Source organism: Sciurus carolinensis, chromosome 4 (assembly GCF_902686445.1).
Source record: "Sciurus carolinensis chromosome 4, mSciCar1.2, whole genome shotgun sequence".
NCBI lineage: Eukaryota > Metazoa > Chordata > Mammalia > Rodentia > Sciuridae > Sciurus > Sciurus carolinensis.
This window is the reverse complement of record NC_062216.1, coordinates 110,486,203-110,502,318: the sequence shown is the minus strand read 5'-3', so window position 1 is coordinate 110,502,318 and position 16,116 is coordinate 110,486,203. Positions and strand designations below refer to the sequence as shown.

Genomic DNA, 16,116 nt, shown 5'->3' with positions numbered 1-16,116 from the left:
CTTCACACATATTTGGTTCAGAGGTTTCCCCATTACTGTCATTGCTGAGAAAGTAATGTACTAAATCCAACCATTTAGCTGATGAAATCTTCCACTCGGTTTTAAGGACTGGTGCTGGGCTGGGAATGTAACTCAGTGGCAGAGCATGTGCTTAGCATGCATGAAGTCCTAGGTTCAATCCCCAGCATGGGGAGTAGGATTTGGTGGGTAAAACTGGTGCTTAGATACCCTTAACATATTTCATGGCTTAGGGAGCAGTTGAATTCAATTAAATATAATTATCTTGGGACAAATTAAATACTTTTGATACTTCTCTCATCAAACTTATCCTACCTTTTGTACCAAACCCTTTCAGGTTTAAAGTTGTATAAACTAATATTTAAGTTTTTTTTTTAAATAGAAGTGTGTCCAAAAAGGATTTTATTTACTTGCAGGGATAAAAACTGGTATTTGAGTAACCTCTTTAGGCTATACGGTTTTTACTGGTGTTACAAAATTTTGTCATTATAACATCTTATTTTGGAGTTGTTTTAAGCCTAGCTTATCCCAAAGACAAAAATGTTTGGTTTTTACTTTACCATGCCAACTTTCAATTTTAATTTTCAATATATCATTTAAAAATATGTGTGGATTTTAAGACAGAGTCTTGCAAGATTGCTTAGGGCCTCACTGAGTTGCTCAGGCTGACCTTTAACTTGCAATCCTCCTGCCTCAGTGTCCCAGGTTGCTTGGATTACAGGTATGAGCTACTGGTAAAAAAAGGACTTTAATACATAAATAAGGTAGAAGTATAGCTAAACAGATCTTTAGTAAACCCTACCTTAATATTTTAGAGAAAAACTCTTAACCACTTGAATCCAGGAATATTCCTTTTGCAATTATTTTGCTTGGACTAGAAATATTTCTGACTAGGTTGGCAAAACATTTTTTCAAAAAATAAGCTGTAATCTTTTAGTACTTGTTGACTCAACTCTAGATTTTTAAGGAATTTTTAAAATTATTACTATTCCTTAGTAACTTATCAGTGACTTTTCTATTCTTCTTCTGGGTTCATGGCATGAATATACTGGCAGGAAATCAACTTATGCAGTTGGTATTTCAGTGATTATGAAAAAACTTTATGGAGCCCTTTTCTATAATTTTCATTCAATGGTATATGCTATAAGACCAACCAAAGAGAAAATGTGAGATTATACATACAACACACATGCACACACATGTAATATGAAATGTCTGCCCTTGTGTTCCCTCAGTTTCCCAACTCCAGTTGGAGCACCCAAGAAGTTATTGGGAGTACCAATGACCAAAAAGATAGCAAAATCTATAAATGTCCTTAAGAAATGTGAATACTGCAGGACTGCAATTTCTTTAGACAGAGTTGTTTAAATTCCCACTTTGTGTGGCACAGGGTGAGAAATTTTGCTGGTAACTTGATTTGTAAGAGGACCTGAGGACTTAAGGAGCATAAGTTTTAGTTTATTCTTCAATAGAAGAGCAGTGTTCTTCCTGGTGTTGAAAGTACCCATCTTTGATAAACAATGCCCAGATTTTCTTTTTTGGAAAAACCCTTTCTGAGATTTTCTATGAGATACTATAAAATGTCCTTCTTTTATAACTCAAGCAGGTAACTCCCACGTTAAGAGTGAGGCCCAGCAGCTGGTGTCCCCCAAACCACTGAGTCCTGATGCCAGAGCCTCCGGCCTTTCTGAAAGTTCTCCTCCCAAAGCAGTGAAGGTATGATGGCAGTTTATCTCTAAGCCTGGTTAGCTAATAGAGCTAATTGCACTTTGTATCCTCTTCATTATAATCTGTTTTGCTTTTCTGGGGATGATAGATTTTTCTCAGCCAGGAGGGAGAAGGCTCACTAATATGTCTCAGTTTGAAATCTGAAAAATATGTGAAAGTTTAAGAACACCTAAATCTAATAATAAGATAATATGACTTTAAAAAATCTAAGTTCATAAATCTTTTGAGTGGGTAAAACCCACAAAATGGGAAACATGGGAAAATTAGCATGTTGGATGGACATGTACAAAGCTCCTTAAAGATAGTGCTCAGTGGTCTGATGAGTCTGGCCATAACCTGATTGGTTGTTAGCATTTTTAAAGAAAGAATGTGTCTGCTGGAGTGGAAATTGACCAGTCCATATCCTGCAAAAAATGGCATTCAAGCAACACTTATGCTGGACTATCATGGTAAATGTTAAAGAATATACAACATTTTTGTATGCTAAGAAAAATTGATTAGGCTATTCAATATCTGGTTTCTTTTTATCCCTCAATTTTTAAAAACACGTCTTTTCCTTTCTGGGACCAAACACATATTCCCACAAAAATAAACCAAAAAAGGTAAAAATTAATTTCCCAATTTTAGTCTTGTTAACCAACTTTGTTTTAATTTAATGTTTTGTGAATGCAGTGCTGTTTCACCTGTTTAGATTAATAACCAATCATATGCATACTTATTCAAAGTCCTTCTCCTTGGTGTACTCTTACATAGCTGTGTTTTGTTTCAAAGGTTTTAACTTGAAAGAATCTCAAAAGGCAGAATTAGTTTAAGGTGGTTTGAGCTGCCCCAGTTTCATGTACATAGGTACCATGCCAGTATCTCTTCACTATGTGTGTGATTGGTCTTTGGATGAAAATTGTAGTGCCCCAAAAGAATAAGAAGAGGTTGTAGGTGAGGTTTTTGGGGCAGGGGAAGGAAGAAACAGATAATCCAGGAGTTAAAGGGTGAGTTAAAAGTGTGAGGGGGGCAGGGTAAAGAAGATAAACCGGGCTGGGGTTGTGGCTCAGTGGTAGAGCTCTTGCCTAGCATATGTGAGGCAATGTGTTTGATTCTCAGCACCACATATAAATAAATTTTTAAAAAGGTCCATTGACAACTGAAAAAATATTTAACAAAAGATAAACATGAAAAATTTAAAGGTAGCAGAAATTTATAGGGAAAGTAAGATTTGTTGGAAAGGAAAAGAGTTGAAGAAAGTAGCAAGAGAGAGAAAGGAAGAAAGAAAAGAAAAATGAGGCAAGGGAAAGAAGAAAGTCCTCAGAGGCTGGGAGTATGCCTACATGTGCAAGGCCCTGGGTTCATCCCCAGGCAGAAAAAAAGAAAGGATGGAGGAGAGAGAGAAAAAAAGAGAGAGAGAGAAGAAAGAACTGGGTTATGGTGATTGAATCTGCACATGTGTTCCACCTAACATTGTTCTGGCCTTGAAGATCTGTCCATGCAGTCATCCACACTTTATTTTTCAAGTATTTGGAATCCAACAAAGTAGTAAATGCCAGAGGGTTACTTAACTCTTCACCAGCATTATCCCTGTCCAGATGTGAGTCCTTGGTTCTTGATCAAGCATGGCGAGAAGGGCTCGGGGTTTAGGTCAGGGCTGCAGTGCTTGTCTAGCCTACCTGAAGCTTTGGACTCAATCCCCAGCACTGCACTAACAACAAAAGAATGGCTAGCAAATATAACTTGATCATAGATTGTGTGACTGAGGGTTCTGGGAAGTTCCCTGGCTAACCTAAGAACTAAAATCTATTCTTAGGAATATTTGAATTCTTACATAGGTCTTCTGAGTGAGAGGAGACAAAGGTAAAGCTTTCTGCACTTATTCCAGACCCACGCCTCCTCCTTTGTCTCTGGTTACTCCATAGTAGAATGTAAACATCCCTGCCTTCATAGACACTCACTAAGGTTTTGAACACTATATGAAGATGTGAGTAAACTGGCCTGTCTCCTTATGTTTGCCTGCAGTCCAAAGCTCAAAAGATCATGGTTTTCCAGAGCCTGGAGTGGGAGCCAATTATATCTCCACTTTTATTTAAGGTCACTTTATTTTCTCTTCCCCAAAGTTCCCTTTACAGTCTGCAGGTAAGCAAGGCACCTTAGTAAATATGTGCAGGGAAACCTGCTGGAATAACTGGTCTTATGACTACTAACTCTGCAACAGAACTCGTTTCTCCACTTTGGGAAATTACATGCAGCTAAGAATACACTTGTTCACTCAGAATAGATTTTTGGGTCCCACACATCATGGAAAAAAACGGTTTCTTAGTGCCTGTCTACAGTTGAGAATAGGGCATCTAAGATAGAAATTCATTTCATTTAAAATTGTAGCTTGAAGTTTAAACAAAAAAGATCCAACCAGGATTTCGTACATTTTGAACACTGGCCACATAGCTCAATTGATGAGACTTGGTGCTAATGAAGTTGAAGTTGCAGGTTCATTCTCAAAAAGGATGTGTTTCGGGGCTACAGATGTGGTTGAGCATTTGTCTGGCATATATGAGGCTCTGAGTTCCATGCCCAGCACTGCAAAATAAATATATATATTTTTTAAAAGGATGTGTTTCTGATAGCAGAGCTCAGTGGATCCTGTGAGAAGATCAAGCCCATTCTACTTCAAGAGACTCAGGTTTTTAATTGTCAGCTATGCCTCAACAAGATTGGAAGAGGGAGAAAGAAACTTAGATCTCTTTAAGCTTTGTGTCCTGCCATTTAAGAGAAGTCATTACCTAAATGTTCCGAGAAAGGAACATAAGGGAAGAAAAAGCAAGGAAATGTGGCTGGTCTGAAGGACACCTGCTTGCTCCCACTGTGCCCAGGACAGCCTAGTCCCCAGCTTCCTCAGCTAGTCTTGCTGATGGATGTGAAAAGAAACCAGCAGGCTGCATCAAAGGACATAGTGTCCATACCTTGCAGCGTCCCTTTCAGTGCTGGGATATCTGTCCCACTGTGGACATGATAGGAGGTTTTATATTTTCTCCCCCCACCCCCACCCCCCCACCCCCCGTGCTGAGGATCCAACCCATCTTACACATGCTAGGCACACATTCTTGCACTGAACTACATCCCCAGCCCCTGTGTCATGCTGCTTTACAAAGCTATTAGAATTACAAGTCTATAAGGGCACGTACAACATTTTCTCACTGTCTGCTTACTGCTGCTTTCCAGAGCACTCACATTTCCTCTACATGTATGGCAGTCTAATTGAAATATGAATATTCTCCCCAAAGATGGCATAGACAGAAGGATGAAAGCTGCCCAGAGCTGGCCCAGCCACCTACTGAGTGGTGAAGAATTTCAGTTTTATTACCTATATATTCTGCACAAATTGCAAGGAAAGAATGAAAGGCATTTTGTGGTAGTCTGTCCATGGAATGGAGGTCTGACATCAATACAGAATTTTCTTCTGATTTCATTATGTGTAAAGACTAAGTTAGCTTCACTGCCTATTGTCAGCTGCTGCTTCTTGCCCCTTTCACACACATATATACCCCAAATGAATCTTTGGTCCCTCATTGGACCAAGAAATACATGTAAAAGAAGAGAGTGAAAGTCGGGCATGGTGGCACACACCTGTAATCCCAGCAGCTGAGGCAGGAGGACCATGAGTTCAAAACCAGTCTCAGCAGCTTAGTGAGGCTCTAAGTGACTTAGCAAGACCCTGTCACTAAGTAAAATATAAAAAGGGCTATGGCTCAGTGGTTGAGTGCCCCTGGGTTCAATCCCCAGTACCAAATAAATAAAAGAGAGAAAGAGAAAGAGAAAGAGAGAGAGAGAGAGAGAGAGAGAGAGAGAGAGAGAGGAAGAGTATAGATGAAGCCATGCAAATATTGGAAAAACAGCTTTAAGTGTCTGTAATATCTCTCACATGGGAAAGAAGTGTTTATGAACATCGATCATTTATATATTACCTCATTCATTCCAGAATATCCTGAAGACATTATCTACACATTTTAATTGAAACCAAGTGAAACTTGTTAAAAGTGCTATAGTGAGATTATTTTCATTTGGGTTAGCATCTGCTCTCTTCTCCAAAGAGTTTCCTTTAGTGAGGGAAATTTAACATTCCAGGACAATTTAGAAAATGCTCTGTTGGTTTGAGTCAGGAGTTCCGGGTTTTAATTCTAATTCTGTTCCCAATTGTGTTTGTAACTGTGATAAGGCACCTGACATCCTGGCACTTCAGCTTCTACATGAGAAAGATGGTTGGGAAAGAGGGATAAAATATCATTTTCACTTATGAAAAAATATATTGTGAAGATAAAAATTGTCTACCATTCTCATATTGGCAATATTTTCAATGTGGCAATGCCAAGTCCGAGCATGCCATGAAGGCATGGGCAGGATGTATGCCAGGCCTATGATAATGGAGAGAGTTTTGGGCACTGACTATGCTTCCTGTTGTCTGAATAGACATGGGGGCAATTACAGAAAAGTGGCTGAGAGCCCAGGACAGAGAAAACAAAGGAAAGACCCAGCCGCAGCCACTATGACTTGGCATGTTACCATGTTGGGATTCTCCTGTCTTTGTGACACTTGGGCAGCTGCTGCATAAACCTTAAATAATATCAAAAGGGATTATGTGAGAAATGAATAGGAGGAATCTGAATAGGGAATCTGGTAGGTCTGGCCAGCCAGAGCTTGTGGTTAGTCAGTTGTTTGAGCTAGCAGTCTATAATTTTATGTTAAGCGGGAGCATGGCTTTCTTCTTGTGTGGGTGAGGCTTCATTATGTTATGGGGCGCAACTTAAGAACAGACCGATCACCACTGAGAAGTCCAATTTTGAGAGTCTTTATTAAGCTGGCCGACTGACTGTCTCACACAATGCCCCAATAAAATGGCTATTGGGAGAACAGCCCCAACCACAGGGTTGTAGGGGTTTTTATACCAAAAATCACATCAATCATAAGTGTCTGTTGCTATGATTCAAAATTACAAACTAACATCATGAGATCATCAACAGAGGGGGAAGTGGGTCAAAACTAAAGAATGATTACTAACATCCACACAATCACTGTTTACATGGTTCATTGTTTAGGAGCAATAGGAATCAAAAGAGAGCAATTTTTCTTTACATAGGAATTATCATTCTGTATTGTTAAACTTGTCACACCAAGTAACTGATGATGGGTACAGAAGTGGGGTGTTCCCATGGGAGAAGCTTATTTCCTACATAACATGGAGTCTCAGAGCAAAATGGAGTCTGTTTAGTCATTTCCCTTATAGTCTGGTCTATAACATTCTCATGGAGTCAGCTCTGTTAGCCCATCACAATTAAAGAGATAGCCTTTGTGGGTCAGGTGTGGGAGGTAGTAAGACACTAAAGAATTGTTAATGAGACACTCCTTTTGTGTGTAAAGGCTCATAAAAGCTCACTCCTGGAGGAGGCTGGGATATGTTCGAGTCTCAGGTAGATGTGAGTTAGGCTGATTTTTGCCACCATGAGTAGTTATTTGTAAAGGAAAGAAAATGTGGTCTTGGATCCGAGTCTCTGAGTTTCAACTCAGCTGCAGTCAAGCACTCCAAGGTACGCCAAATGCTATGTATTCATTGAAGGTTCCGATTTGTCTCTTCCAGCTTCTGCTTCCTGCTCCTGGTACCTAATTTCTGCTCCTGCCTTCCACTTTCTTCCTAATGTGAGCTCAACCTTCACTTTCTCTCAGGTTCTCCTTTCTGTTCACTGGGCTACACCCTTCTCCTGCAGATTCCTTCCCTCCATGTGTGTAAGAAAGTGTGTTCTCTATCCCTCCATTCTCCTCTAGTAGAACAGTAGTATCAGTTTCCTCTTATACTATGTGAAGTTTCTGTCTCCTGCTCTCTTTACTGACCAGAGTAAGTACTTATTCTTCTAAACCAATTTTAAATGTTAAAAATACAGAATCCCTTCTCTGCAACTGAAAACATTTTTAATTTGATAAACACATTTGTCCTATTACTTTTACATTGTGTATTGTGATTTGAATAGGTTCTCCAATGACTTCAGTTTCTCTATTATACCAAAATTTATTCTGCATTTTTAATCTGTTTCCTGTTTACCATGCAGGAACCATGTATTCCTTTTAGAATTTTTAAAACTATGCAAATATTTCCATTTAGGTCCAATATTGTTAGAATGTCCATAAAAGAAAAAGGAGGGCTGTGATTGTGGTTCAGTGATAGAGCACTTATCTGTTCTGTGTGAGGCCCTGGGTTTAATCCCCAAATAATGCCTTAATTACTTCCAACAGCATTCAATATAATAACGTTGGGTCACATTTAAATACCTCCCTTAGGCCTGGTAAACGAGGTTGTAGCTTGTGGCCTTTTGATTATTTAAATGTTTCTTTTAGGACTCTGCCCCTAGAATGAAAAGGTTTGCTGTTACCTAGCCATTTCCCTCAGTTGTACTCCTCCTTTTTAAAATCCCTTGGGTACTACTTGGAAGTTTACCACTAATTTTATTAAACTCCTTTTTATAGATCCTTCCCTTTACTTCTATTTTATATTCATTTTCTACTCTCATTTCCTGTCCAGATCTACTTTCTACTTACTTTTTGTATTCCCTCCTAGTGAATCATGTGGCAAGTGAATTCAGAGTCTGGACTTTTTTATAGGCCTATTTTCAGTTTTTTTTTTTAATCAAAAGTCTATCTTGCCCATATCCTGATCCTTTTAGGCTTAACCACTGAGGCTCTGGGCCTTGGGATTAATTTGCATTATTTACCATCATGTGTTTTCTGGTGAGAGCCCAAGCTGGTCTTGGCAGCAGAGGCACCTAGGTGCCTGTGAGAGCTTCCTGGCTGCCTAAGCCTGCTTCCTGCATCTACTGGTTGAGGTGTTTGTGTTGGGACAAGTCAAGGATTACTCATACATACCTAGGGACTTCTTACCCCCACCCTTAGTAGCCATGCACACTTTCCTTATCATGTAAAGACTTATGACATTTTTAGAATTCTGGCTTTTATCAATGCTAGAATACCAACTATTTAATAGTTTTTTTTAGGATTGAGTTGTATCAAATGAACCGATGTACTTACCTTTATTCCACATGCTGCAAATAGTTCATGAATTCCTAGTCATTAACTAATACATTCCCCATTTCATTAGTTTTATTCTCCATTAGCTTTTAGAAATATTATAGAACCTGCCAGGTGTAGTGGTGCACGCCTGTAATCCCAGCAGCTCAGGAGCTGAGGCAGGAAGATCTTGAATTCAAAGCCAGCTTCAGCAACTTAGTGAGGCCCTAAACAACTCAGTGAGACCCTGTCTCTAACTAAAATACAAAAAAGGACTGGGGATGTGGCTCAGTGGTTAAGTGCCCCTGAGTTCAATCCCCGATACCAAAAAAAAAAAGAAAATATTATAGAACCTGTAAGCCTGATTGGGCAATACTTCCTTATTGAGGCCTAATAAAATAATAAAATGGTTTATGTATCTTTATATGTCAGGTGTTTTGTTTATTTTTACTGGGGATTGAAACCAGAGGTGTTTTACCACTGAGCTAAATTCCCAGCCCTTTTTATCTTTTATTTTGAGACAGGGTCTCACTAAATTGCAGAGGCTGGCCTCAAATTTGCAATCCTCTTGATTCAGCCACTCAAATCCCTGGGATTATAGGTGTGTGCCACTGCCTCCAACACAAATCAAGATTATAAGCAGAGGAGAATAAAAGATGCTCTACAGAAATTGAAATGTTTTTACCTAACTCAAAGCCAAATGTTCTTCCTCATCTTGAAAGTTATCCCCTTTAGAATTTGTTCTTATAATACTCAATCCTGCTTTTACTTGACACTTGAATCAAACTTCCTTCTTCTGGGTTGTGATGACATTTTCTTCTAATCCCTGCCCCTGCCCGGTTCCCTACCCTTAACATTTGGTGTGCGTTTTGTGTGTGTGGTGGCTTATGTATGCCCTTCTCTGCAGTCCAAACCAAGCCCATCTATCTGTCCTCAGAGGCTGCTACACTTAGGACAGACAATTTGGGAAAGGAATTCAGGAGAGATTCTTGGCTTTAAAGAGTCAGCTAATAGAATTAGAGCAGGTTTAGTGTTCCTATGAGAACTGACTGACCAACCAAGGGATCTCTTAGATAAAGTAAATCCTAGGACCCATCTCAGCAGAGAACTAACTCATCACTGCCTGTGTTAGTTAAAGTTGTCCTTTTCCTTTTCCTAGAAGTTTCAGGCACCTGCAAGAGAGACCTGCGTGGAATGTCAGAAGACAGTCTACCCAATGGAGCGTCTCTTGGCCAATCAGCAGGTGTTTCACATCAGCTGCTTCCGTTGTTCTTATTGCAACAACAAACTTAGGTAAGCCAGACCAAAACAGTTCATCTCTATATAGTTGGCGCTCTGGAGGCAATATTTGGCTTTTGGATCATTGGTATTAAAATCTACTGAGATGATGATGTTGTAATGGAGACTCCTGGGCTGGGGTTGTGGTTCAGTGGTAGTGCGCTCACATAGCATGCATGAGGCCTTGGGTTCAATCCTCAGCACCACATAAAAATAAAGGTATTGTGTCCACCTACAACTAAAAAATTTAAAAAAAAAAATGGAGACTCCTGAATAAAGTAAAGATCCCTATTTATTGACAAGCCTTTCATATAAAATGATAATGATATTTTGGGCATTTAACCACTAAACCACATCATTCCAAGCCCTTTTTATTTTTTATTATTTTTATCATTTTATAAGTTGCTTAGGGCCTTGCTGCATTGCTTAGGCTGGCTTTGAAGTTGTGATTCTCCTGCCTCAGCCTCCTGAGTCACTGGGATTACAGGTGTGTACCACCAGTCCTGGCTATTATACATTGATATGTTCATTTACATATTAAGACCTAATTTAGTAGAATGTTTTCCCTTGGTGTCAGAGAATCATAGTTAACAAATCTCAAATGGTACCTACCTGAGCTTTTACTTCAAAGTATACTAAACACTGTGTAACTGTTAATAATAGCAATAAAAATAACCCCTGAAGAGCATGTATATTTTTCCATGTTGCTTCATTTTATTTACTTTCTGAGAAAATAATTATTATGTATCATTTCTTCTAAGTAATTCAAAGATATAAATGTGACAAATTGGGGAAATGGTCCATATTAATTCATTGTAATCACACAGTCCTAGAGAAAGAAGTTACAAGATGTCACTTTTTCCAGTTTTCCTTCCAGAGCAAGCATCCCTTCTAAAATACTCTTGAAAGATCTTCTGGCTTCTGCATAACATTTATAGGGGGTAAATACCTCACCACAGCTAGTTCCAGTGTTAGCTCTAGCTAGACAACTTTCCCTTACATTAAGCTAAAATCTGTCAGTGACAGATTTTCATGCATTAATTATTTTTTTATCCACATAATTATTTTTTCTCAAAAACACATTCTCACTTTTATAACCTTTTAAAATACACTAAAATATGGGTTGGGGGTGTAGTAGCTCAGTGGTGGAGTGTTTGCCTAGCATGTATAAGGCACTGGGTTCAATCCTCAGCACTGCATAAAAATAAATAAATAAATAAAATAAAGGTATTGTGTCAAACTACAACTAAAAAAAGTTAAAACATGCTAAAATAGACCCTAAAAAATACTGAGCTAGGTGTGGTGATGCAACTTATTAAGCACTAAGCAACTTAGTGAGACCCTGTCTCAAATAAAAAATTAAAAGGGCTAAGGATGTAGCTCGGGGTAAATTGCCTCTGGGTTCAACCACCAGCACTCAGGTAAAAAATATTGTTACACTGAGCCAGGTGCAGTGGTGCGCTCTATAATCCTTGGGAGGCTGAGGCAGTGGGATCACAAGCTTGAGGCTAGTCTGGACAATTTATCAGGAAGTTATCTCAAAAAAAAAAAAAAAAAGTAAATAAAGGCTGGGGATGTAGCTCTGTAGTTGAGCACTTGCCTAGCATGCTTGAGGGCCTGGGTTCCATCCCCAGTACCATAGATACATACATACATAAAATGAAATAAAATAAAATATGTTACCCTGTAAGAGATCATATCTAAAGACTTGTCCAGTGCTGACATTGGGTAAGACCTACCTCCTGGCTACTGCTCACTGTCCTCTTATTAACCATAGCTTACATATATTTAGTCAGTAGTAGTTATGAGTTCCAGCTGTTTTCAGAGGATTGTATCCATTCATGTAGAATTAAGTTTTTAAATTATAGCACAAACAGAAACCTAGAGAAAAAAGATTCAGCTTTTTACAAAGGAATATCATTGTAAGTAGTTAACAGGCTATAAATATCTAAGAATCTGAGTTATTAGATTAATCTGAGTTATTAGTTATTACCTGGGGAAGACTTCTTGGAAGAAGTAATTTTTAAAAAGTTTGACAGAGAAGAGTGAAATCAATTGAAAATGGGGAACTCATGCCAAGTAGAAGAATGACTTGTAAAGGTTTAATCTTGAAAGTGAACACATTTTGCATGAGGATTTTAAAAAGAAGAAAAACCACTAATGTGTTTTAAATGGAGTAGATCATTGATGTGCTTTTAAATAAATTTTCTTACTTAGTATCTTCTGAAAATACTAGAAATGCCTGATTTTAGCCTTCAGATATAAATGAGAATATGAAGATTTGCTAACTTTATGTTCTTTTTCTTTTGATCAGTCTAGGAACATATGCATCTTTACATGGGAGAATCTATTGTAAGCCTCACTTCAATCAACTCTTTAAATCTAAAGGTAACTATGATGAAGGCTTTGGGCACAGACCACACAAGGATCTGTGGGCAAGCAAAAATGAAAATGAAGAGACTTTGGAGAGATCATCCCAACTTCCAAATTCAGGGGATACTCCTCAAAGCCCAGGAGTAGAAGATGCCCCCATTGCGAAGGTGGGTGTGCTGGCTGCAAGTATGGAAGCCAAGGCCTCCTCTCAGCGGGAGAAGGAAGACAAGCCAGCTGAAACAAAGAAGTTGAGGATCGCCTGGCCACCCCCATCTGAACTTGGCAGTTCAGGAAGTGCCCTAGAGGAAGGGATCAAAGTGTGTAAGCCCAAATGGCCTCCAGAGGATGAAATCTTCAAGCCCGAAGCTCTTGAGGATGTAGATCTAGATCTGAAGAAACTGAGGCGATCTTCTTCACTGAAGGAAAGAAGTCGCCCATTCACTGTTGCAGCTTCATTTAGAACCTCTTCTGTCAAGAGCCCAAAAGCTTTGTCCTCACCTATAAGGAAAGGTTGGAGCATGTCAGAGCAGAGTGAGGGGTTTGCAGGAGAGATAGTACCAGAAAGGAAACAAGTGGAGAGTGTCCAGGTCTCTGAGAAGAATGGGAGTGTGGGAAAAATGGCCTGGCAAAACAAGGAATCTAAAGGAGAAGAGGCAGGGAGGAGAAGAAAGGAAATCCATAGTTTTGAGATGGGGAGTGAGAATCTCATAGAAAATGGTGCAAATGTAGATGAAGATGATATCAACCTCCTCAAACAGCAGTCTCCACTAGAATCTAAGTCTCCAAATAGGTCCAGTTTTGTAGACGACATCTCCACTAAAGAATTTACTACTCAGAATCAGAAATCCCAGGATGTGGGATTCTGGGAGGGAGAAGTGGTGCAAGAGCTATCTGTGGAAGAACAGATAAAGAGAAATCGGTACTATGATGAGGATGAAGATGAGGATGAGGATGAAGAATGACAAACTGCAATGGTAACAGGCCTTAAATTCTTGTTAATGTTAGTGAGCCACTGCCCTTTATCAAAGTGATGCACAGAAACAGGTATCATATCATGAACTGACATTTATGTGGAAGCAACTTTGGAAATGAATTTCTGCTACCAAAAAAAAAGATAATCCCATACTGCAGCTTAAGTGAACCAGTTCTAAACACTAGAGATAACATTACTTAAATCTTTCATTTTAATAGTGACAAAATGCATAAATGCTTATAAGCAGGGAAATATTCCAACTGATATAGTCCAGATTCTATGTATTACCAAATGACAATATTAAAGTAAATGGATGATGATTAGTAGTACATTTTACACTACAAATACTATTATGGAATTAGAGAATATAAGGAAGGAATTTAGGGACTGACATGTTATGACTAAATGCACTTTAGCATAAAGGGCACAGTTGTATATTTTTAATGAATATCAATTTTGTAGTATCCACTGTTAAGAGATGAAATAGTCTTTTTTGAAATTAGGTTAATTTTCTTACTTTCATATATATGTGGGGAATTCATTGCTTTATATCCTGCTCTAAATCTGGTATTGAATTATTGAGGTACAATACAACCATCTTTTCAGAGCACCTTTTGAGACTAACACAGAACATGCTTTGGTGCCTGGAGAGATCCGTTGTCTCCCAAATAAGCTATGGTATTTGCCAATGGGTTGATTACACCCCAAGTGATTGCTTTTTTTCCCCCCAGGTGGTATCTATGCTTCTCACAGTTTACTAAAGCTGCATTATTTTTGTGAGACCTATTATCACTGTTCACCATGCAAAATGAGTTCAAAGGAGGAATAACAGAAAGAACCGCCTTAAGCCATGTGAGCTGAGACTTCCAAACCTGTATTTCACTTCTGATTTCCCCTTTCTGAGACAATAATTTTTTAATACTTATTAGCTCTGAAGTGCATTGATTTTTATTGCAGACAATATTCCCAGGTTGAATTAAATCAACTTAAGGCCTTTTTCTTGGGATGGTTTTCTTTAGTATTAAGGTTTTAGAACATTATAAACATTACTAGATTTGTTGTACATAATTGATATTCCAAACTGTATGTATGAGAGTGAAAGGTGTTTTAAGATATAGGCTTTCTTTGTACTGCATTTATAGAGATTTAGCTCTAATATTTTTAGAGATGTAAAATATTCTGCTTTCTTACCATCTTTCTTAGTCTGAAACATTTTTATTCAATAAAGATTTTAATTTACATTTGAACTTTTTAATGTTTCTTTTCCATTATTTATTTACATTGTTACAGTTTTTTAGGATAGACTAGCAATTTGGGAAGGGCCCATTTTAGGGGAAGAGAAGTGCTATGAATATATTTCACCACTAGGTGGTAATGTCGGACAAAGTTTAGACTTTAATCCTCTGGAAGAAGACAAATTTTTCTAGAAAATTGCAAGCAACTTGGCAAGAGAAATAAGTGTGTGTGTTCCAAATGAGATGTTTGTTTCACAAATAAAAATCCAGTGGTGGTTTTTATGGTTTATTGTATTCAACATTTATAATTCTACTGGGCACAGTGGTGAATGTCTGTAATTCCAGCAACTAAGTAGGCTGAGGAGGAGGATTTTAAGTTCGAGGCCAGCCTGAGCAACTCAGCAAGGCCCTAAGCAACTTAGACCCTGTCTCGAAATAAAATATAAAAATGTCTAGGGATGTAGTTCAATGGTAAAGTACCCCTGAGTTCAATCCCCAGTACCAAACCAAACCAAACCAAACCAAACCAAACCAAACATTTAATAATTCACCTTACAATTATGCCTAAGAATCTAAATAGAATTTCCAAATGCCTCTTCTGAAAATATCTGTTTTCTACTCCAGGCAGAGACATTTTTGGTTGCTTGATATCTTCTGTAGAGAACTGATCCAATTGTTAAAGGTTTTTTTTTTTTTTTTTTTTTTTTTTTTTTTGGTTATTTAATAGGTTTGAAATGTAGATTTCCTTGCAGATAGAGTTGGTTTTGGGGAGGTTGTGTTTGTTTATTCGTTGTGGTACTGGAGCGATTAAGCACAGGGGCATTGTACACTACTTCTGAGCTACATCCCAAGCCCTTTCTTATTCTGAAACAAGGTCTTACTAAATTGCCCAAAATGTCCTCAAGTTTCTAACCCTCCAGCCTCAGCCTCCCTAGTAGCTGATTATAGGCATGTGCCACTGCTCAGCTTTTACATTTTCAGGGTCAATGTATGTTCTAGGGTCTTCTCTGGTCTTCTAAATGTATGGCAGGGTACTTTTGCTCTTGCCTACACCCCAAACTGAAATTATTTAGAAATCTCTGTTCACTGAACAAATAATCCAGGAGCACTTGACATAAAATATCCAAACCTGGTTTGAGCTTATTCTTAGTATATGTCTGTTTGCTATTTTAACTGTCCACATGGTACACATTGTACAAACTTTGTACAAAAAAGTCTGTTTACCTATGATATCAGTTGAGTATGTCACCATATGTCAGGCATTTGGGAACTGAAATTATCCTTACAACCCTTTTCTATACCTTTCAAGGGTTGAGTTAGACATATCATTACTATACAGGTACAGAGAGAAGAAACAAAGAGTAGCTCCAGGCTCAATATAATAATGGGATGTCCTTGTCAAGAGAATGTTCAGATAACACAAGCATTTCAAGAGAAAATTTTAAAAATCTACAGCTAAATAAAAAGTTAATCATTTGT

The 16,116-nt window shown here is 38.3% G+C and overlaps 1 protein-coding gene across 3 annotated transcripts in view; it reads left to right on the top strand.

The window, feature by feature from the left end:
- Lima1 (LIM domain and actin binding 1) overlaps nucleotides 1-14,649 on the top strand; it is an 89,867-nt gene extending 75,218 nt beyond the window's left edge. For 2 of the 3 annotated variants that reach the window (XM_047549267.1, XM_047549269.1), the window contains 3 exons: nucleotides 1,622-1,734; nucleotides 9,938-10,071; nucleotides 12,371-14,649. In XM_047549267.1, coding sequence (XP_047405223.1) covers nucleotides 1,622-1,734; nucleotides 9,938-10,071; nucleotides 12,371-13,391 — 1,268 coding nt within the window. In that variant the 3' untranslated portion in view covers nucleotides 13,392-14,649. The remainder of the gene's footprint in view (nucleotides 1-1,621; nucleotides 1,735-9,937; nucleotides 10,072-12,370) is intronic. The other variant, XM_047549268.1, reaches the window with a different exon arrangement.
- The last annotated feature ends 1,467 nt before the right edge of the window (nucleotides 14,650-16,116 follow it).